This window comes from Nymphaea colorata, chromosome 1 (genome assembly GCF_008831285.2).
Source record: "Nymphaea colorata isolate Beijing-Zhang1983 chromosome 1, ASM883128v2, whole genome shotgun sequence".
Lineage (NCBI taxonomy): Eukaryota > Viridiplantae > Streptophyta > Magnoliopsida > Nymphaeales > Nymphaeaceae > Nymphaea > Nymphaea colorata.
This window is the reverse complement of record NC_045138.2, coordinates 13,563,614-13,585,408: the sequence shown is the minus strand read 5'-3', so window position 1 is coordinate 13,585,408 and position 21,795 is coordinate 13,563,614. Positions and strand designations below refer to the sequence as shown.

The 21,795-nt window shown below is 39.7% G+C and overlaps 2 protein-coding genes across 4 annotated transcripts; both read left to right on the top strand.

Annotated features, from left to right (window-relative positions):
• The first annotated feature begins 354 nt into the window (after positions 1 to 354).
• On the top strand, positions 355 to 21,017 carry LOC116254722 (ABC transporter G family member 34-like). 3 transcript variants are annotated; one of them, XM_050077589.1, is made up of 20 exons: positions 355 to 895; positions 1,015 to 1,135; positions 3,393 to 3,481; positions 3,603 to 3,687; positions 4,635 to 4,925; positions 5,123 to 5,213; positions 5,687 to 6,587; positions 6,744 to 6,904; positions 7,086 to 7,189; positions 7,424 to 7,589; positions 7,671 to 7,799; positions 7,916 to 8,052; positions 8,736 to 9,068; positions 9,157 to 9,447; positions 9,531 to 9,614; positions 10,038 to 10,171; positions 10,260 to 10,487; positions 19,813 to 19,984; positions 20,321 to 20,566; positions 20,702 to 21,017. In XM_050077589.1, the coding sequence occupies exons 1-20, from the start codon at positions 534 to 536 to the stop codon at positions 20,969 to 20,971; spliced, it is 4,395 nt and encodes a 1,464-aa protein (XP_049933546.1). In that variant the 5' UTR covers positions 355 to 533; the 3' UTR covers positions 20,972 to 21,017. The 3 variants fall into 3 exon arrangements, with proteins under 3 accessions (XP_049933546.1, XP_049933545.1, XP_031486132.1); XM_050077588.1 differs by lacking the exons at positions 19,813 to 19,984; positions 20,321 to 20,566 and adding exons at positions 11,007 to 11,178; positions 11,498 to 11,752 and having other exon boundaries at positions 359 to 895; XM_031630272.2 differs by lacking the exons at positions 19,813 to 19,984; positions 20,321 to 20,566; positions 20,702 to 21,017 and adding exons at positions 11,007 to 11,178; positions 11,498 to 11,752; positions 11,888 to 12,349 and having other exon boundaries at positions 359 to 895.
• LOC116257537 (pleiotropic drug resistance protein 2-like) lies at positions 17,411 to 19,250 on the top strand. Its single transcript, XM_050077592.1, has 5 exons — positions 17,411 to 17,524; positions 17,605 to 17,725; positions 17,848 to 17,984; positions 18,667 to 18,999; positions 19,104 to 19,250. Exons 2-5 carry the CDS (start codon positions 17,641 to 17,643, stop codon positions 19,113 to 19,115), a joined length of 567 nt encoding a protein of 188 aa, XP_049933549.1. The 5' UTR covers positions 17,411 to 17,524; positions 17,605 to 17,640; the 3' UTR covers positions 19,116 to 19,250.
• Positions 21,018 to 21,795: the final 778 nt, after the last annotated feature.

Sequence of the window (21,795 nt, the reverse complement as noted above, 5' to 3'; positions counted from 1 at the left end):
AGAGACCACCATTTGCATTAATATGGGATGTTGAGTTAATTCAAAACTGAGAGCAGGTCCGAGCTTGACTTTTCAAACACTCATTGACTTGGAGAATAGCTTGAAAGGTGTGACCCCTGTGGATCACAATTCAACTTGATCAACATTCATTTGAATCCAAAACTTCTCCTGTTGAGACCTTCGACTCGAGCCGGGCAATGGCCGACCTTTATGACCAGTCATAGCTTTTCCAGAAGAAAGGGAGCGGGCCCGGTATGACGACGACGACGACGACGTCATGGAGGACTGCTCATCAAATGGAGCAGCATACGTATATATATATATATATATATATATATATGTGTGTGCAGGGTGTTAAAGCGCATCACCTAAGTCATCCTTTTACGGGCTAAGAATTGACACCAGAGTTCTCCCATCTGCACGGCCAAACACCTTTCTCTCTCCCTCTCTCTGGGTGTGTGTGAGTGTTGGTGGTGGGTGTGTGAGTGTTGGTGGTGGGTGTGTGTTTGGTGGTGGTGGAGGGAGAGAGGAGGATGGCAGGGGACGAGCTGAGGAGAGCGATAAGCGGCGGCGGGGGATGGAGGCGGACGGGGAGCCTGAGGGAGGTGTGGGGCAGCTCGGAGGACGTGTTCAGGAGAAGCGCTAGAGTTGGAGGGGAGGACGTGGACGACGAGGAGGCGCTGAGATGGGCGGCCATCGAGAGGCTACCCACGTACGACCGCATAAGGAAGAGCGTGCTGAAACAGGTGATGGAGGACGGGAAGGTGGTGCACGGCGAGGTGGACGTCAAAAGGCTGGACATCGCCGACCGGAAGCTGCTGCTCGAGAACGTGCTCAAGGTGGTGGAGGAGGACAACGAGAGGTTCCTCCTCCGCCTCCGGGATAGGATAGAGAGGTACTACTGCTTCACTTTTAATTTGTCTCTCCCTCTCTTTCTCTTTCACAGAAGCACGCACAGCAACCGCTGCCTGCCTGTGAAGCAGAAAGCTCTAACCCAGACATGCACTCTTTCAGAGTTGGGATCGACGTACCGAAGATCGAAGTCCGTTTCGAGAACCTGAGCGTGCAGGCAGATGCTCACATCGGCGGCAGAGCCCTCCCCACTCTCCTCAACGCCTCTATCAACTCCATCGAGGTGAAAATCAATCTCTTTCTCGTTCTCGCTCCCGCGTCTGGATTGGGGACTTTTTGATAACAGTTTTTGTTTATATTAAAAAAAAAAAAGTTATTGAAGAAATATGATCTCATATACTTGAGCTTAATCTACAGGAGAAATATTAAAAGTAAAAAGTACAGAAGAATTGGCCGTTTGAGTAGCATCAGGCGCTGTGAAACACGCAATTATGTTTTGTAAGGAAGAGTAAAGTTATCTAGTATCCCTCAATCTGCCCCATATGACATGATTTACAATAATTTTAGCAAGAGCAACTATCAAAACCGGGAAGCTAGCATATCTTAAAAAAAAGTATAATATATAGTATAGCTGGTCGAGCAGAAGAACTCGTGTCACCAGTTCAATTCTTATACGTGTTATACTCTTATGAGATAAAGTGCAGGCCCAACCCAAGTTGAGGACCCACTGTTAGACAGCTACACAACATTGAACGAAGGTTTCCTTCCTTTTCAGACAGTGGGTCATAAACCTTAGACCTGCTTGAGCATCTAATCCACGCTTTTTATGGCTGCCTGAGCATCAGCTTTTTAGGATGTTTGAATCTGTTCTTTTTTTTTTTTTTTCTGAAAACAACCAGCCAACTGATCAGTGGACTAGTAGGGTGACACTTTGGTGAAAATAAAGGAGACTCCTCCCAACCCGTCTAATTTTTCTTTTAAATTCACCCTCTAATTTGCAATTGCAAGACAGGTGAAGTTTACAATGAGAAGAAATCTTCTTTCCATTGCAATTATGTAGGGAAGAATGTTATTTCACTGCTTCAGTATACCTCTATTTTAGGATTTTAGTGTGTAATATTTTCAAAAAAAAAAAAAAAACAAAAGTCATTTATGACCGTTCTAGCTCCGTCCCTATCAATATCACATGTTCCTGACCCCAACGTAGAAAAACGAAAGTGCGTGCGCCTTTGGTCCTAGCTCATCGTCTGCGATTACCACGTGATGCGACTAAATCCACCTGCAGAGGCTTCCATGGTGACGGGCACTTGTTTAAATGAGCTCCACAGGCTGTGGGAAGAAAGATATGAATCCCCCCATATACTACATCTACGATGGTGGGGGCTTCTGATTCAGAATAAAACGATAATTTTAAGTTCTTGGACCTGAAATCAGTATATTATCAGCGTATTGGCTCGTAGATCTCGAAAATGGATCGTGAAGTGGGTCCGAATCCGTTGTATATGTGCTCAGCTGTGGTCACACAACCAACTGGATGTGTGGGTAGCTCGAGACCCGGTGCTAGTTTTGGAGGATACAAAAATAATCGAGTCTAGTCCAAAGAAACAGACAAACAAGATCTGGATATAGATCGTGAAAAGTTCCCGCAGAGCTGGCAGGCCTGCCAGATCTGAATATGGTTCGTGGACTCCATTTATTGAATTGAAAAAGGGAGGTCATATTGATGGCCTTTTGTCTGACAGCGTGATGTGTCTGCTTTTTTTGACATTTCTGCAGAAGCATGGCATCAGGGGAGTTTCAACTTTCCTGGATGCCGGCGCAAGAGCCAATACTTTGCCACAGCCTTCAAGCCAATTGGCTGCTAACTTGGGTTCAAAAGTCGCGACAAGTTTTTCTAATGGACAGCACCTTTTTTTTCTATTCATAATGATAACAAAATAATGAACTAGAAACATAAGGTCTTCACATAGTTAAATATGCGCTTTTCCTACAATTGATAGATGACGAAAAATACTGTTTTGCTATTGCTAATGACAAAAACACAGAGTAATAAAAAAATCTTGGGTTCTTATTTATTGTATTTATTTATTTTGGTGGGGGTGAGGGGATGAAGAAACGATGAAGAAGGAGCGGTTTGATTTTCCAAGAGGCTAAAAAAAATCGAAAAGATATTACAAAAAGTCTAAGAAATTTAGGTTTTACGGGCGGCGTTGTCAGGGGAAAACAATATGTTGTGCCTTTCTTTGACTATTCTCAAGGGGCAAGACTTTAGGTGCCGGTCTGGTGCAACCCTCATGATTCAAATGAAAAGTAGAAGAGAAAAAGGTTTCCGAAAAGCCATATGAAAAAGAAGAACACCAAAGGCGAAAATCAAAGTAAAGGAAATGTCAGAAAAACTTCAGCTTTCAGGGACAATCAATCGCTTTCGTTTCATAATTTTCTAAACTTCTGCCTGAAGATACCAAAAAATATTTATAGTTGGCCGATAAATTAATGAAAGAAGGGCAGTTCTTTTTCTCTTATGCCGTTTGATGCGACAGGGGCTCCTGGGTTGCATGAGGCTGTTTCCATCTAAGAAGAGGGCCTTCCAGATCCTCAAGGGCGCCTCCGGAATCTTAAGACCTGGAAGGTACTTAATGCACCATCTAAAGTTAGCCCCGCTGCTGCAAAATAAGTTGGTTTGTGTGCAGTTTTTTTTTTTTTTAATCCCTTGGTCCTGCACTTCAAAACTTGGCTTTGAATCTTGTCAGGATGACACTTCTGCTGGGGCCTCCAGGCTCGGGAAAGACAACATTGCTGTTGGCACTTGCTGGAAAACTCGATAGCGAGTTAAAGGTGAGACTTTCTCTCTCTCTCTCTCTCCCCCCTATTCAGAGTTCAACATGTATAGTTTCTTTTATGTGAACAGCTTGCTCTGGCTATTGCCAGTCATACTTGACGGCTTGGCACATCAGCATCAGGGAGGGCCATATGTTTCTTTGGGGAGCCCAATTGGATGGTACAAACGTCTAGATGCACGAAACCAATATACACTCTTCAAAAAAAAAGAAAAAGAAAACTGTATCTAATGCTATTAAATTTTGAAAACTGGGGAAGTCGGTTCAAAATTTAGATTCAGATATAAATATAAAAATTAGATTTGGATCTGTAATATCAGAATTCAAATGTGGCTTTTTTTATTCAAATTTGAATCTTGAATATTAAAAAAAAACTAATAGGATTAAAGATATATAATCCAATCCTGACATCCCTACTGTTGAAGGAACCGGCTGGCCAGTCCAATCATTAAGGTTAAGGTCGGATCGCTAGCAGCTGCCGTTTCTGAATAATCACTTGGGTCAAGTAGTCAAGGCTATTGCCCCTTAGAGTTGGACAAGTCCGTTCGACATGCACCGTAACCAACCGTTCTGACCATGTGAAGACAGTGAAAGACCGTGGAAGAGAGAGAGAGAGAACTTAATTAGACATGTAGAGAAATTATTGAATTGAATCTGCCTCTTATTACGTATACTCTGTGAAAGAGTTGATTGAAAAGAGAAAAATATTTTGATGCATTATTCTAAGGAGCCCAAAATTTTTTGTCTTTAGCTAGCAGAGTAATTTATAATACAAACTAAATGTGCAAAGTTTGAGCAAACGGTTACTCATAGGAGGCAAAAAGTACCTGGAGTCTTGTCTTATGTGCCATAATTAGATTGCTGCATAGTGCATGGTGGTAAGAGAAGGCAATGGCAGACTGACGTGATGCATATGATAATTGAAACGACGATGTTTCCAAGCAGGTTGAGGGGAAGATCACGTACAACGGGCATGAGTTAACGGAGTTCGTGCCTCAGAGGACGTGCGCTTACATCAGCCAGAACGATGTGCACGAGGGGCAGATGACGGTGAGGGAGACACTCGACTTCTCGGGGAGGTGCCAAGGGGTGGGGACAAGGTACGAGATGCTTGCGGAGCTGGTGAGGAGGGAAAGGAGTGCGGGGATCAAGCCTGACCCGGAGATCGACGCCTTCATGAAGGCTGCCGCCATGCAAGGCCAGCAGGCCAGCGTCGTCACCGACTATGTTATCAAGGTAAATACCACATACCACCAGACCACCATATTTTGCTTAATGCGCTAGCTCGTTAAAAATTTAGGAGGGAAAACTCCTTCGTTTTATTTGTGTCTTTGTTTACGCGTTTGCCTTCCTTGGTCATTTGTGATTTTTTCGAGAAGTTGTGGATTACATGTTGATAGACAGTATACCAATATTGAATGGTGCCCTTTCAGATCCTTGGTTTAGATGTCTGCGCGGATATTATAGTGGGAAACGAGATGATAAGAGGGATTTCTGGAGGGCAACGGAAGAGGGTGACCACAGGTATATTTTTGTGCTTTTGCGCTGAGTGTGAAGAAATAATTAAACATTTACATTGTCAAAAGAAGCTCATGCTTCTTCTTGCTCTCTATAGTACATCGTCGAAAGTTGGAATTGGTTGCTTCTTACGGTTTTCTGGATGCACCGACCATCTTGACAGTTCTGGATAAGTTGCATTCAGACTATATTCCAAAATCTTGGTGTACCTCTGTTTTCATGGATAAGTTGTTGCATCCTAGCAAAATCTCATCTTTCTGCAAATGGTGTATGACGACGGATAGCTTAATTATGGACAAGTATAAACTACTGTCTCAAATTTTCCTTTTTCCTAAAAACCAATTAGATCTGAAGTGTCTAACATCAATCATTGTGCCAAAAGTCCTCCCCTTTCTTGTCATCTTAGTCTGCAACTCCAATTTTGAAACATTGAACATTGGCACAACCAAGTAATTTTCATGTCAACATTTTTTCTTCAGGGGAGATGTTAGTAGGACCTTCCAAAGCATTGCTCATGGATGAGATCTCAACTGGACTTGACAGCTCCACCACCTTCCAGATTGTGAAGTTCATTAGGCAATTTGTTCGTGTCATGGATGGAACCATGCTGATGTCTCTTTTGCAACCTGCACCTGAGACATACAACCTATTCGATGACATAATTTTGCTTTCGGAGGGATACGTTGTCTACCAAGGTGATCGAGAGCATGTGCTTGAATTCTTTGAGTCCATGGGCTTCAAGTGCCCTGAAAGGAAAGGGGTTGCAGACTTCCTGCAAGAGGTAACATCAAAGAAGGACCAGGAGCAATACTGGAGTGATAAAGATGCGCCCTACCGCTATGTCACAGCTAAAGAGTTCTCAGAAGCCTACAGTCACTATCGAGGTGGCCAACAACTAGCAGCTGATCTTAGGATCCCATATGATAAAACAAAGTCTCACCCGGCAGCATTAGAAACAAAGAAGTACACAATGAGTAATTGGGACCTATTCAAGGCCTGTTTTTCAAGAGAATGGTTACTCATGAAGAGGAACTCTTTTCTTTACATATTCAAGACCACCCAGATCACTATCATGTCTTTGATCACCATGACCGTATTCCTGAGGATTAAGATGAAGCATGAAACTATCGCAGATGGTGGAAAGTACTTTGGAGCTCTATTCTTTAGTTTGATTAATGTGATGTTCAATGGATTTGCAGAGTTGGCAATGACTGTTAGCAGGCTCCCTGTGTTTTACAAACAAAGGGATTTCCTGTTCTATCCGTCATGGGCATTTGCTTTGCCCATTTACGTTCTCAGGATCCCACTCTCCGTATTGGAGTCAGCATTGTGGATCATTCTCACGTATTATACAATTGGGTTTGCTCCTTCTGCTAGCAGGTGATTACTTGCTCATTCACATTTGATTTCTAATTTTTCTTTCATTTAAAACTTGGTAAAGGTGAAGCTTGAAGTCTTATTTTTGAGATGGTAGTACTATCTATATTCCAGGTTAGTAACTTTGTCCTGATATACTCATGCCAATTGTTCTATTAGGTTTTTCCGGCAATTCCTTGCATATCTATGTGTCCATCAGATGGCACTTCCTCTATTTCGGTTCCTTGGAGCTGTGGGGAGGACAATGGTTATTGCCAACACAATCGGAACCTTTGCATTGCTTGTGGTTTTTGCACTTGGTGGTTTTGTGATCTCTAAAGGTTAGTAGTTCATATCCCTCGTTTGCATGCCATGTAATTTTTTGATCGAAAGAATTACTCAAAAATTTTGATGACTTGTTAGAATGAAAGGACATGCTCCAAGCTTCTATTAGAGTATCATCCAACCTATTGTTACGGCATGACGTGCTAAGGTTGTGCTCGTGTGTTTTTTGTGCTTCAGATGACATCAAGCCATGGTGGATATGGGGATACTGGATATCACCTATGATGTATGGACAAAATGCCATAGCCGTCAATGAATTTCTTGATAAGAGATGGAGCAAGGTAAAACTGGCTTACCCTTGTTTCTCTTCTTCTGTGGTGGTGGTGATATGCGTAGATTAAGGAATCCACTTCCACTCGAACTGGAATCAGGGTTTTGGCGTTGTTAACTAGTCCATCTATTTTTCTAGACAACATGCGATGTATATTTCTTCTTTCTTGTCGGTTATCAAATACAATTTCAAGAGTTGGTAACTTAAGTTTTATAAGTTGATGTAATTTGCATTATTATTACAGCCCAACACAGATGCGAGCATTGATGCTCCTACAATTGGGAAGGCCATTCTTAAATCTAGAGGCATGTTTGTGGAAGAGTACTGGTATTGGATATGCATTGGGGCCCTCATTGGGTTCTCACTTCTGTTCAATGTATGCTTTGTCCTTGCTCTCAAATATTTGAACCGTAAGTACACATTTCTATACAAATCCTTTCATTCTATAAACTAAGTACAATGTCCCACCTTACTGGATTTGTTATATGCAGCTATTGTAAGTGCTCAATCAGTACTTTCTGACGAGGATGGAAAAAAAGACAAGAAGTCAAGTTCCCTCAGAAAACAAAAGTCACGGCAATCAAATTTTGCTGCACAATCTCCTAACATAATTGCTGAAGGTTAAACTTTTTCCAACAGTTCTTGCGTTGCTAACTTCTTTTTTTTAACTTCTTGAAAGTTTAAGGTACTAACTTATTTTCATGGGCGAATCTGTCTCTTCGTTCTTTTTGTCTAGGAATTGACATGTCAATCAGAAATCGCACTGGAAGTCGAGGATCAGAAACAATGGCTCCAAAGAAAGGAATGGTTTTACCTTTCCAACCACTTTCTTTGGTTTTTGATCATGTGAAGTACTATGTGGACATGCCTGCAGTAAGTCTCTTGATTCTTGGAATTCCCTTTTCTTGGCAGCAATTTCAATTTTCTAACATCCAAACATACGCTAAAAGTTGATATTGTTCTTTTGCTATAAGAAAATTTTCATGCGCTTCCCAATTTTAGTTTTGCCCCAATGACATTAACTGTGGCAACCAAAAAAGAAATCATACACCTAAAATTAGAAATCATCCGCAATCAAAATAACTTCTAAGAAGAACAAAGTGATAGCAATGTTTTACCTTATTCATTAAGGGATTTCGAAGCATGCATTTTGCAGCTTTTCCCCTTTTCCACTGCTTAATGACATTTTGAACCTTGGTTCTCCAAATGCTAGTTCTATCCTAAAGATGTGGACCAACTTGATCACTTCCAAGTTTGACTATATCTAAGTTGTGATTATGCATGTCCATTGGTCAGCTCATACCGAGCATGCCTTTCATGCACTTGCATAGATTTAATGTCCACTGTACTCTTTACTTTTCTTGGTCTCTTCTCTACCATCCATACATGCACATCCACCGAGGGAGGAATTTGTCACATCAAGTGTATCTAGCCTAAGACGACCTCAAAGTTAGTTTAGGACCATTTTATTGATCATGGTTTCTTGAATCAACTAGAGTTCACGTCAAACATTATATGTCATGTTGCCCTTTTTAATGACCTTACTTTTTCACCAGGAAATGAAAAGTCAAGGAGTTGAAGAAAATCGGCTTCAATTGCTGCGTGATGTTAGTGGTTCTTTTAGACCTGGAATTCTCACCGCTTTGATGGGTGTAAGTGGTGCTGGAAAGACCACTTTAATGGATGTCTTAGCAGGGAGAAAGACAGGAGGATATATAGAGGGAAGCATAAAAATTTCTGGCTATCCAAAGAAGCAGGACACTTTTGCCCGAGTTAGCGGTTATTGTGAACAGAATGACATACATTCACCCAATGTTACAGTTTATGAATCTTTGGTCTACTCTGCGTGGTTGCGCCTTTCTCACGATGTAAAGGCAGATACACGAAAGGTAACTTTTTTATATGAGAACTCGGTCAAATTACTATTAATTTTTTCACCATTTATGTTTTGATGTCTTAATTTTTCTCTACTTGTAGATGTTTATTGAAGAAGTTATGGAGCTAGTTGAATTGAACCCAATAAGGGATGCTCTAGTGGGCCTCCCTGGAGTGGATGGTCTCTCAACGGAGCAAAGGAAGCGTTTAACTATAGCTGTGGAGTTGGTTGCTAATCCCTCAATTATCTTCATGGACGAACCCACATCTGGTTTAGATGCCAGAGCTGCTGCCATTGTTATGAGGACAGTAAGGAACACAGTTGATACAGGGAGAACTGTCGTGTGTACCATCCATCAACCCAGCATTGATATTTTTGAAGCTTTTGATGAGGTGAGCTCGTAATAATGTTTACTGATTTTTATACTAGTCCAAACTTTTTCCTTGCCCATCATGACTTCGCTTCTTGCTTACAGCTTCTGTTGATGAAGAGAGGTGGACAAGTAATTTATGCGGGGTCCCTTGGTCATCACTCTCACAAACTTGTCCAATACTTTGAGGTGAGGGATGGTTTGCTTTTCTGCTTTTTTATTTCGTGATATAGTTTCAAGAGTTCAAGGATCAACAGGTGAAATTTTAAGTTGTAAAAACTAGGTTTTAAAATCCTTTTCTTCATGCCCAAGGTAGTCTGAACAATGGAGTAATCGTTTATTTATTTAGGATAGTCCTCAAAACATTTATAGTGTGATTGATGTTTGATTCATAAAGTTGGGATGAAATTTCAAAATAATTAAGCTGGCTGCATAAAATAATTCTAATGATAAGTTTATGTTTGTACAAATATGAATTCCCCTTGAGACTCAAGATGCCTACTTAGGTTTTTGAGACGTTTAGTTCCATGCATCCAACCCAATATGTATCCTAAATTCTACTCATTCTTAAGAGTCTAACGTTTGAGTTATTGCATGGTTCTATTGTTGCAGTCAATACCTGGAGTGCCAAGGATTACTGAAGGATACAATCCTGCAACTTGGATGTTGGAAGTTACCACAACTTTAGTTGAAGCTCAACTTGGTGTGGATTTTGCCGAAGTTTATGCCAATTCATCCCTGTATATGTAAGTAAAGCTTAGTAGCAAGATATTCCTCAATTTTTTTGTTGTTAATTGATTGCCAATTTCACGTGCAACTTTCACTTTTGTTCAGGACAAATCAGGAGATTATTAAGGAATTCTCTGCTCCTGTTCCGGGTTCGAAGGATCTATTTTTCCCTACTAAATACTCTCAAAATTTTCTAGTTCAATGCAAAGCATGCTTCTGGAAGCAATTCTGGTCCTATTGGAGAAACCCACAATATAATGCGATCCGGATGTTCATGACAATTATCATAGGTCTTCTCTTCGGAACCATATTTTGGAAAGCTGGAAAGAAAACGTAAGACTCTTTGCTATTTCAAGTCTTTCTGGTGTCTTGCTTTCATTAGTGCAAAGCTTGTGTAATGGTATCAATCAACATTGGCATCAAATGCGTGTGGGATGGATTTGAAAAATAATAATATAAACTATAAAATATGTTATTGCTTCAAGACTGTTGCTGGAAGCTGCAATTACCACTAAATATTTAAATTTTTTAATTCCTCAAATTATTCATTGTAGTCCCATGGACCAACTTATGGTTATCAATTAAATATTCCTTAGTTTCCAGATTAAATACAGGTGATTTCAAATTTATTCATCCATTTGGCACGATTTCTAAGAAAAAGCTGCTAAAAAAGCCTCTCGTAGCTCTTGGTGCAGTGATGTTGAACAGATAATAGAGAACTGCTTAAGTATGGTTTTTGTGTGCTTGACATGTAAAACGAAATCCAAATTGCACGTCTATTATGCAAAGGTCGGTTATGTTTGAAGCACAAAGGCTGAATTCTTCTTCTTCTTCTTTTTTTCTTGATAACAGATCAACCCAGCAAGAGCTATTGAATCTCTTTGGGGCAATGTATTCAGCAGTTTTGTTCCTTGGTGCAAGCAATTCAATAACAGTTCAACCTGTCGTAGGTGTTGAGCGATCAGTTATGTATCGTGAAAAAGCAGCAGGGATGTATTCTGCATTGGCTTATGCCGTTGGCCAGGTACGGCAATTTGCTTGTAGCTTTTGTTTTCTTAAGCACTATTAAAGAATTAATGTCCATTCTGCAGCATCCTTTTATAATATGCCCTGATATAGGAGCCAAGAATATCTAAATGAAAAGCATTTGGCCAAGAATGATGGCCTATTACCTCCATTTTGTTTGTAATTTTGTTGAGGCAATACCTCCATTCTTCCCGTCATTTATTTCAACTCGCATTTTGTTGAGGGCAACTGTCGTTCTGCAAAATTTTTTTAGTAAAATTCTCCATTTTCTTAAGATCTAAACTAATGTTCACTCTGTTCATTGTGCTGTTTTGCAGGTTGTCATAGAGATCATCTATATTTTTGTACAATCAGTTGTTTACTGCTTGATTTTGTTTTCCATGATTGGCTTCCCTTGGGAAGCTGGCAAGTTGTTTTGGTTCATCTATTTCATGTTCATGTGCTTTGTGTACTTCACCGTCTACGGAATGATGGGTGTGGCTCTCACCCCTAACCACCACATAGGCGCCATTGTCAACTCATTCTTCCTCACCTTTTGGAATCTCTTCTCCGGCTTTCTCATTGCTCGACCAGTAAGTGCTTAGGTTCTTCATTCCAATGGCAAAGGGTTTACAAAAGAGTTGTTCCCTTGAGAAACAAAATGACTAGAAATACCAAAACTTGATGTCTTCTGCAGAGGCTTGACTCCTGTTCTTGTGCTTTGGCAGCTTATTCCAATTTGGTGGAGATGGTACTACTGGCTTTCCCCCGTCGCGTGGACCCTCTATGGGCTTATCACCTCTCAGGTGGGGGACCTGGTCAGTCCAATCGCGGTTCCAGGACAGGGCACCACCACAGTCAAGCAGTTCCTGAACGATTCATTGGGCTACAAAGAGAGCTTCTTGGGTGCGGTCGCTGGGGTTCATGTAGCCTTCGTTGTCCTCTTCCTTGGCATCTTTGCCTTTGCCATCAGGCATCTTAACTTTCAGAAAAGGTGAGAGAGGCAAATATGGAGGACGATACGATGTAAAAAATTTCTCCAATTCTCTATGTATGTAACAACAAAGTTATTGCAACCTCTGCTTCATCTTCGGTTCTGTTCTTTACTTTTCCATTTTTTTTTTTTCAATTGGCTTATTCTGTTCCTTCTCCAAGTATATATGATCGTAAGAGTGACTGATATTGCGTCACTAATACTTTGTTATTTTACCACACCAAGGCCATTGCTTTTGTTCTTATTTTTGGCCGACGAATGTGTCGTCTTCCCCAGCATTATTTGGGTGAATCATGGGGAAAACTGTTGTTTTTTAAGAGTATGACAACATCGCTGCACATTTAAGCAAAAAGGCACGTTATAGCAGTGCTCATTGTTGCGAAAAGCGAGCAGATATTGACGACGCCACGCTCAGAACCGCAACAGATCCATCAATGAGTTCCAGAAACATGTTTTAAGTTGAAAAAAGATCAAGAGTTAACACGACATCCAAGGTCCTTATCGATTATGAATCGTTCAATCATTTTATTCATTGGTGGTATGCGTGAAAGTTAACCAGGCAGACACTAATAACAATCACATTTTGGGTTTCAAAAAATTAAACATATGCATAACACCTTACAAACGATGAGAACAACTTACACTTGAAAAAAGATCAAGAGTTAACACGACATCCATGGTCCTTATCGATTATGAATCGTCCAATCCATTTTATGGTGGTACGCCTGAAACTGGCTACTATTTAACAAGGTAAATACTAATAATAATCACATTTTGGTTTTCAAAAAAATATATGCGTAACACTTTGCAAACGATCAAAACAACTTGATAAAATTTCTTTAACATTATTTGAACCTGTGGACAGAAAAGTATCGAAATGTATTCGTAGAAATATCATGTCCGGTTCAAGAATCGATTTGAAACTCTTCAATTTGATACATGATCTGCAATTTGAGAAATATTCAATCCTCGCTTACCATTTTGAACCAAAAACGAGATCCATTTAGCTGTGCTGGACCCGAAAACAAATGCATTTTTGAACCTCAGGTATAATTAACATCTGAAAATTGGAACAACCTTTTGACATAAGACAGTAAAATGGTAAGCGAGGATCAATTATCGGTTTTGTGTGCTGGAAGCAATTGATAGTGCATAAGACGGAGATAGAAACATGTCTACATTCTTTTTCTCATGTGGCCGGGTTTGATCTCCAAGAATATGCATTTTATTAATGCTCAATTATAAAGTTAGGATGGTTCAAATCTGCGCGCAAAACCGGACACCATATACTCCTCCTGATTATAGAATATCTAAAAAACAAAGATGAGAAATCAGCACCCTTTCTTTCTTTTGATGGTGGGGGAGGTTGAGAGTCGCCATCTGCCACTTCCTTGAGTGGGATGTTGCTTCATGGTGTGCCTGTTTGTCCTACATTTGATTAGTTTCATTTTGCATATCACAATTGATGCTTTTCAGCTGGCAGAAGTGAATTTTGTTCAGTTTGTCCTTTTCCCAGCTGGAATGAGAAAAATGCATGCCCCCACAACCTTGTTTGAGTTTGGCGAATTTAGTGGCACTTCCAGTAACCAAGTTCTCAGTTATTTTATTCTATGATCGGATTGGAACCTGGACAGCCTGGTTTTTCTTCAGCGCAAAGTCCAACAATCAATTAAATTTTGGGTCATAATCAGGTCTGAGCTTTCATATGTTGATTCAATTAGAAATGCAACTTGGAATGCATCCAAATACCATCTGTCCCCAGTCCAAATGTAGATTTCTTATTGTTCCATATTCGATTGGACTTCTGGTCATTGCAGTACAGGGAGATTGTTAGCTGGATATGGGCTAAAACAGATCGGTACATGAGTCTGGATTAGGCAAAATATGTTCAGATTGGGTGAATTTTCTCCATTCAAAACTTTGAACCAGAAAGTGGTCATTTCAAAATTTTTGGATGATTCAGGAAGTGGAAACAGGGAGCTGTTCAGGGAACTTCGCAGAAAGTGATTTGCTCACTTGTTAACATTTGGTAGATTTATACAAGCAAGCAACGCTTTAAGAAAAAATATACCAAGGGATAAGTAATTGCCAAGACCAGTTTAAAGTGGAATTACATGGGAATCAAGATGCAAATGATTGGAACTTGCTTATATTTGGGAATTGGGATTCCTGATGCATTCCGCTTCCTATTTGTAGTAATCATGATTTCCTACTTATTCAAAGTGATCTGATAATTGTGTTTGAAATTCCCATCCAATGACAGCTTAAAACCTTTACTAGGTTGAACTTAAATGTGAGCTGTTTGAATTCCTTAAACAGATTTGGGTTCCTTTTTTGTTTTGCAGGAAACCTTAAAATATAACTGTTCAATAGTTATTGCTTTGTTCACAGGCTTTCAGTATCTGTATTCTATAACCATTAGTTGACTGACAATGTGGAAAGTGTATTCTAGTATTTTTGTGTTGAAACATTTCCAATTCCCAGGCTGTATAGATATGATCCTCTTATGTTTTGAATTTTTTTATGTCAGATGCTTTTTCTTAAATCTTATAGTTAATATAACGAATGCATTCACATTTATCACAGTTTTAGTTGTAGCAAAAATTTGAAGCATCTAAACTTTTTTTGGTCAGTTTTTGTAATTTATTAAGTCACAGAAAAACATGTGCATGAAAAGTGATGTTGAGCTGTTGTAAATGCGAAGTGAAATGAAAAGTTGGCAATCCGTTCTAGTCCTAGACATTGGCTATCTGCTTTCTAGTTGGGCTTTCTCTTCCAATTATTTTTTTCTAAAATTATTTTGTGTGCTTGCCAATGACATCTCATTTGACCATCTTTTGGTGGTCCTATTGTTTCTTATTTTCTTACCCATCAAAGACCTGTTATTTCATCTAAATTTTACCATAACATATTTACTTTTTATGTTCCAATGGTATTCTTTAGAACCTCTTCTCCACTATATGTATGATGCAAATTTTCATCATCATAATATGTGCAATTAATTATAAGATTTTCTTATATAAGATGCCTTTTCCTTTTTCCAATTTTTTTCTTGATTTTACAGTGCAGATGGAATAATGTATCGAGAACGTGCTCCAGGAGCAAAGGTGATTCTCTAACCTCCCTCTTTCTGTCACCTCAAAAAGTTGTTCAGTATAGAGCCCAGTACATCAACAACCTTTTTCATGCCTCATTTTTTGTAAAAACAGACTCTGTGTGCGTGTACGTGTGTATAAGTTGCTTTGCTGAAAATGGTGTTTTTTTTTCCTCCTGGGGTGAGGGGGAGGGTCAGGGGTCGAGGAGTGTGCATGCCCACGAGAGGGAGGAAGGTTCTATTACATGTCCATAAATCATAAATGCTAAGTTTGTGTTTGTGACGCATATGTCTAAGCACATGAACTTTCTTCTCATCACACAATGATTGGACGGTATACCCATAAATTTTCCCTCAAAAAAAGAAAAAGAAGAAATACTAAGCCGTAAGTATAAAACTTATAAAAAGCAATGATAGATATTAAAGAAAAGAAAAGAAACAATGTATTAAGTTTTTCTATTGAAGAGAAAACTTTTTGTTGGGGCAGTAAAAGATCTTATATTGAGCATAAAAGTGAAAAAGATAAAGAAAAAAGGAAAAATAAAAAAACAACCATGCCAGAAGGTCACCATTGATTGCTGGAGATTGGCGAAGGTGGGCATCAAGTGCTATAGGTGACCCATCTACAGTAAAGACATGCTGTTTTTGTTCTTTGTCTAAACTAGTAATCTTAAAAAAAATTCTAGTCATGCGATCGGTGGCCCCAGAGTCAACAATCCGCAGAAACAGAAATAAGAGCATGATTCTTACCTTCAGATTCTACTGGTTGAGATGAAACAAGATTCGTCTTTGAAAATTTTTGAAAGAATTTTTCAATATCTTCCTTGGTCACAAAGTTGGCGAGATATGATTGCTTGGATGATGATTTCTCTTTGGTTGGACGACCAATTAACTCCCAACATCTATCACGTGTGTGTCCAATCTTCTTGCAGTCATTGCATTTGAATTTGCTTCGGATTCTCTCGCCATTGTTGCTATCATTGGATAGTTTGGAATCTCCCTTTTTATTGTTAACATAACACGCCATTTTCTCAAGACTTTCTTCACTATTAATTTTTGAAGACACGTTCATGACTTTTCAACGAGCTACCTCTCTTTGTATGGTCTGGCATACATTGTTAAATGTTGGAAGAGGAGACGTCATCAAAATCTGACCTCGGACAGCTTCGTAATCATCAGCTAGACCAACAAGAACTTTGAAGATCTTATCTTCTTCAAATCTATGTTTATAAACATCGGGATCTGAAGTGGCTGGTCGGTATTGTAAAAGTTCATCATAGAGACTTCGTAACTGACCAAGATAAAGTTAAATAGGCTTATCTCCCATAGTAAGCTTAGAAATTTCTATTTGAATTTCGTAAATATGAGCCATATTATTTTGTTCTCCATACAACTCTTTTAAGGTATCCCATATCTTAAGCCAATTGTTCTATTAGGTCTTTCCGGCAATTCCTTGCATATCTATGTTTCCATCAGATGGCACTTTATCTATTTCGGTTCGTTGCAGCTGTGGGGAGGACAATGGTTATTGCCAACACAATCGGAACCTTTGCAATGCTTGTGGTTTTTTCACTTTCTGGTTTTGTGAACTCTAAAGGTTAGTAGTTCATATCCTTCTTTTGCATGCCGTGTAACTTTTTGATCGAAAGAATCACTCAAAAATTTTGATGACTTGTTAGAAAGAAAGGGCATGCTCCGAGCTTCTATTAGAGTATCATCCAACCTATTGTTAGGGCACGACGTGCTAAGGTTGTGCTTGTGTGTTTTTTGTGCTTCAGATGACATCAAGCCATGGTGGATATGGGGATACTGGATATCACCTATGATGTATGGACAAAATGCCATAGCCGTCAATGAATTTCTTGATAAGAGATGGAGCAAGGTAAAACTGGCTTACCCTTTTTCTCTTCTTCTATGGTGGTGATATGCGTAGATTAAGGAATCCACTTCCACTCAAACTGGAATTAGGGTTTTGGCGTTGTTAACTAGTCCATCTATTTTCCTAGACAACATCCAATGTATATTTCTTCTTTCTTCTCAGTTATCAAATACAATTTCAAGAGTTGGTAACTTAAGTTTTATAAGTTGATGTAATTTGCATTATTATTGCAGCCCAACACAGATGCGACCATTGATGCTTCTACAACTGGGAAGGCCATTCTTAAATCTAGAGGCATGTTTTGGAAGAGTACTGGTATTGGATATGCATTGGGGCCCTCATTGGGTTCTCACTTCTGTTCAATGCATGCTTTGTCCTTGCTCTCAAATATTTGAACCGTAAGTACACATTTCTATACAAATCCTTGCATTCTAAAACTAAGTACCATGTCCCACCTTACGGGATTTGTTATATGCAGCTATTGTAAGTGCTCAATCAGTACTTTCTGACGAGGATGAAAAAGAAGTCAAGTTCCCTCAGAAAACAAAAGTCAGGGCAACCAAATTTTGTTGCACAATCTCCCAATACAATTGCTGAAGGTTAAACTTTTTCCAACAGTTCTTGCTTTGCTAGCTTTTTTTTTTTTTTTTAAACTTCTTGAAAGTTTAAGGTACTAACTTATTTTCGTGGGCGAATCTGTCTCTTCATTCTTTTTGTCCAGGAATTGACATGTCAATCAGAAATCACAATGGAAGTCGAGGATCAGAAACAATGGCTCCAAGGAAAGGAAAGGTTTTACCTTTCCAACCACTTTCTTTGGTATTTGATCATGTGAAGTACTATGTGGACATGCCTGCAGTAAGTCTCTTGATTCTTGGAATCCCCTTTTCTTGGCAGCAATTTCAATTTTCTAACATCCAAACGTACACTAAAAGTTGATATTGTTCTTTTGTTATAAGAAAACTTTCATGCACTTCCCAATTTTAGTTTTGCCCCAATGACATCAATTGTGGCAACCAAAAAAAAATCATACACCTAAAATTAGAAATCATCCGCAATCAAAATAACTTCTAAGAAGAACAATGTGATAGCAATGTTTTACCTTATTCATTAAGGGATTTCGAAGCATGCATTTTGCAGCTTTTCCCCTTTTCCACTGCTTAATGACATTTTGAACCTTGGTTCTCCAAATGCTAGTTCTATCCTAAAGATGTGGACCAACTTGATCACTTCCAAGTTTGACTATATCTAAGTTGTGATTATGCATGTCCATTGGTCAGCTCATACCGAGCATGCCTTTCATGCACTTGCATAGATTTAATGTCCACTGTACTCTTTACTTTTCTTGGTCTCTTCTCTACCATCCATACATGCACATCCACCGAGGGAGGAATTAGTCGCATCAAGTGTATCTAGCCTAAGACGACCTCAAAGTTAGTTTAGGACCATTTTATTGATCATGGTTTCTTGAATCAACTAGAGTTCACGTCAAACATTATATGTCATGTTGCCCTTTTTAATGACCTTACTTTTTCACCAGGAAATGAAAAGTCAAGGAGTTGAAGAAAATCGGCTTCAATTGCTGCGTGATGTTAGTGGTTCTTTTAGACCTGGAATTCTCACCACTTTGATGGGTGTAAGTGGTGCTGGAAAGACCACTTTAATGGATGTCTTAGCAGGGAGAAAGACAGGAGGATATATAGAGGGAAGCATAAAAATTTCTGGCTATCCAAAGAAGCAGGACACTTTTGCAAGAGTTAGCGGTTATTGTGAACAGAATGACATATATTCACCCAATGTTACAGTTTATGAGTCTTTGGTCTACTCTGCGTGGTTGCGCCTTTCTCACGATGTAAAGGCAGATACACGAAAGGTAACTTTTTTATATGAGAACTCGGTCAAATTACTATTAATTTCTTCACCATTTATGTTTTGATGTCTTAATGTTTCTCTACTTGTAAATGTTTATTGAAGAAGTTATGGAGCTAGTTGAATTGAACCCAATAAGGGATGCTCTAGTGGGCCTCCCTGGAGTGGATGGTCTCTCAACGGAGCAAAGGAAGCGTTTAACTATAACTGTGGAGTTGGTTGCTAATCCCTCAATCATCTTCATGGACGAACCCACATCTGGTTTAGATGCCAGAGCTGCTGTCATTGTTATGAGGACAGTAAGGAACACAGTTGATACAGGGAGAACTGTCGTGTGTACCATCCATCAACCCAGCATTGATATTTTTGAAGCTTTTGATGAGGTGAGCTCGTAATAATGTTTACTGATTTTTATACTAGTCCAAACTTTTTCCTTGCCCATCATGACTTCACTTCTTGCTTACAGCTTCTGTTGATGAAGAGAGGTGGACAAGTAATTTATGCTGGGTCTCTTGGTCATCACTCTCACAAACTTATGGTTATCAATTAAATATTCCTCAGTTTCCAGATTAAATACAGGTGATTTCAAATTTATTCATCCATTTGGCACGATTTCCAAGAAAAAGTTGCTAAAAAAGCCTCTCGTAGCTCTTGGTGCCGTGATGTTGAACAGATAATAGAGAACTGCTTAAGTATGGTTTTTGTGTGCTTGACATGTAAAACGAAATCCAAATTGCACGTCTATTATGCAAAGGTCGGTTATGTTTGAAGCACAAAGGCTGAATTCTTCTTCTTCTTCTTTTTTTCTTGATAACAGATCAACCCAGCAAGAGCTATTGAATATCCTTGGGGCAATGTATTCAGCAGTTTTCTTCCTTGGTGCAAGCAATTCAATAACAGTTCAACCTGTCGTAGGTGTTGAGCGGTCAGTTATGTATCGTAAAAAGGCAGCAGGGATGTGTTCTGCATTGGCTTATGCCGTTGGCCAGGTACGGCAATTTGCTTGTAGCTTTTGTTTACTTAAGCATTATTAAAGAATTAATGTGTAGTCTGCAGCATCCTTTTATAATATGCCCTGATATAGGAGCCAAGAATATCTAAATGAAAAGCATTTGGGCAAGAATGATGGTCTATTACCTCCATTTTGTTTGTAATTTTGTTTTTGTTGAGGCAATACCTCCGTTCTTCCCGTCATTTATTTCAACTCGCATTTTGTTGAGGGCAACCGTCGTTCTGCAATTTTTTTTAGTAAAATTGTCCATTTTCTTTGAACAATCCTTAAGACCTAAACTAATGTTTACTCTCTTCATTGTGCTCTTTTGCAGGTGGTCATCTATATTTTTGTACAATCAGTTGTTTACTGCTTGATTTTGTTTTCCATGATTGGCTTCCCTTGGGAAACTGGCAAGTTGTTTTGGTTCATCTATTTCATGTTCATGTGCTTTGTGTACTTCACCATCTACGGAATGATGGGTGTGGCTCTCACCCCTAACCACCACGTAGGCGCCATTGTCAACTCATTCTTCCTCAACTTTTGGAATCTCTTCTCCGGCTTTCTCATTGCTCGACCAGTAAGTGCTTTCGTTCTTCATTCCAATGGCAAAGGGTTTACAAAAGAGTTGTTCCCTTGAGAAACAAAATGACTAGAAATACCAAAACTTGATGTCTTCTGCAGAGGCTTGACTCCTGTTCTTGTGCTTTGGCAGCTTATTCCAATTTGGTGGAGATGGTACTACTGGCTTTCCCCCGTCGCGTGGACCCTCTATGGGCTTATCACCTCTCAGGTGGGGGACCTGGTCAGTCCAATCGCGGTTCCAGGACAGGGCACCACCACAGTCAAGCAGTTCCTGAACGATTCATTGGGCTACAAAGAGAGCTTCTTGGGTGCGGTCGCTGGGGTTCATGTAGCCTTCGTTGTCCTCTTCCTTGGCATCTTTGCCTTTGCCATCAGGCATCTTAACTTTCAGAAAAGGTGAGAGAGGCAAATATGGAGGACGATACGATGTAAAAAAATTTCTCCCATTCTCTCTATGTATGTAACGACAAAGTTATTGCAACCTCTGCTTCATCTTCTGTTCTGTTCCTTACTTTCCCATTTTGTTTTCGATCGACTTATTCTGTTCCTTCTCCAAGTATATATGATCGTGAGAGTGACTGATGTTGCCTCACTAATACTTTGTTAAAAGCAAGCAGATATTGACGACACCACGGTCATAACCGGAACAGATCCAACAATGAGCTCCAGAAACATGTTTTAAAAGATCAAGAGTTAACACGACATCCAAGGTGCTTATCGATTATGAATCGTTCAATCCATTTATTTTATTTATTGGTGGTATGCGTGAAACTGGCCACTATTTAACAAGGCAAATACTAATAACAATCCCATTTTGGTTTTCAAAAAAAAATTAAACATATGCATAACACCTTGCAAACGATCAGAACAACTTAAACTTGATAAAATTTCGTAACATTATTTGAACCTGTGGACAGAAAAGTATCGTCATGCAATAGTAGAAATGAATTCGTCAAAAGAGCGTAAAAATGGGGGGGGGGGGATGACTCTGCTTTGCTGGACATGCACGTGGGGTGGGGTCCGCAGTGGGTTTGAACGGACGGTCGGTGTGCGAGTGCGAGGCGAATGTGGGCCCACCGATGGGGCCCATGAAAGACGTGAGTAAAGTGGAGCCGGAGCCTGTGACCTGTGGGGCCCGCTCGATTTTTTTGTAGCGGTCATTTGCGGGCGGGGGTACTGGCTTTCCCCAGTTTTAGAAGAAAACGGGTTCGGCATTCAAGAGAG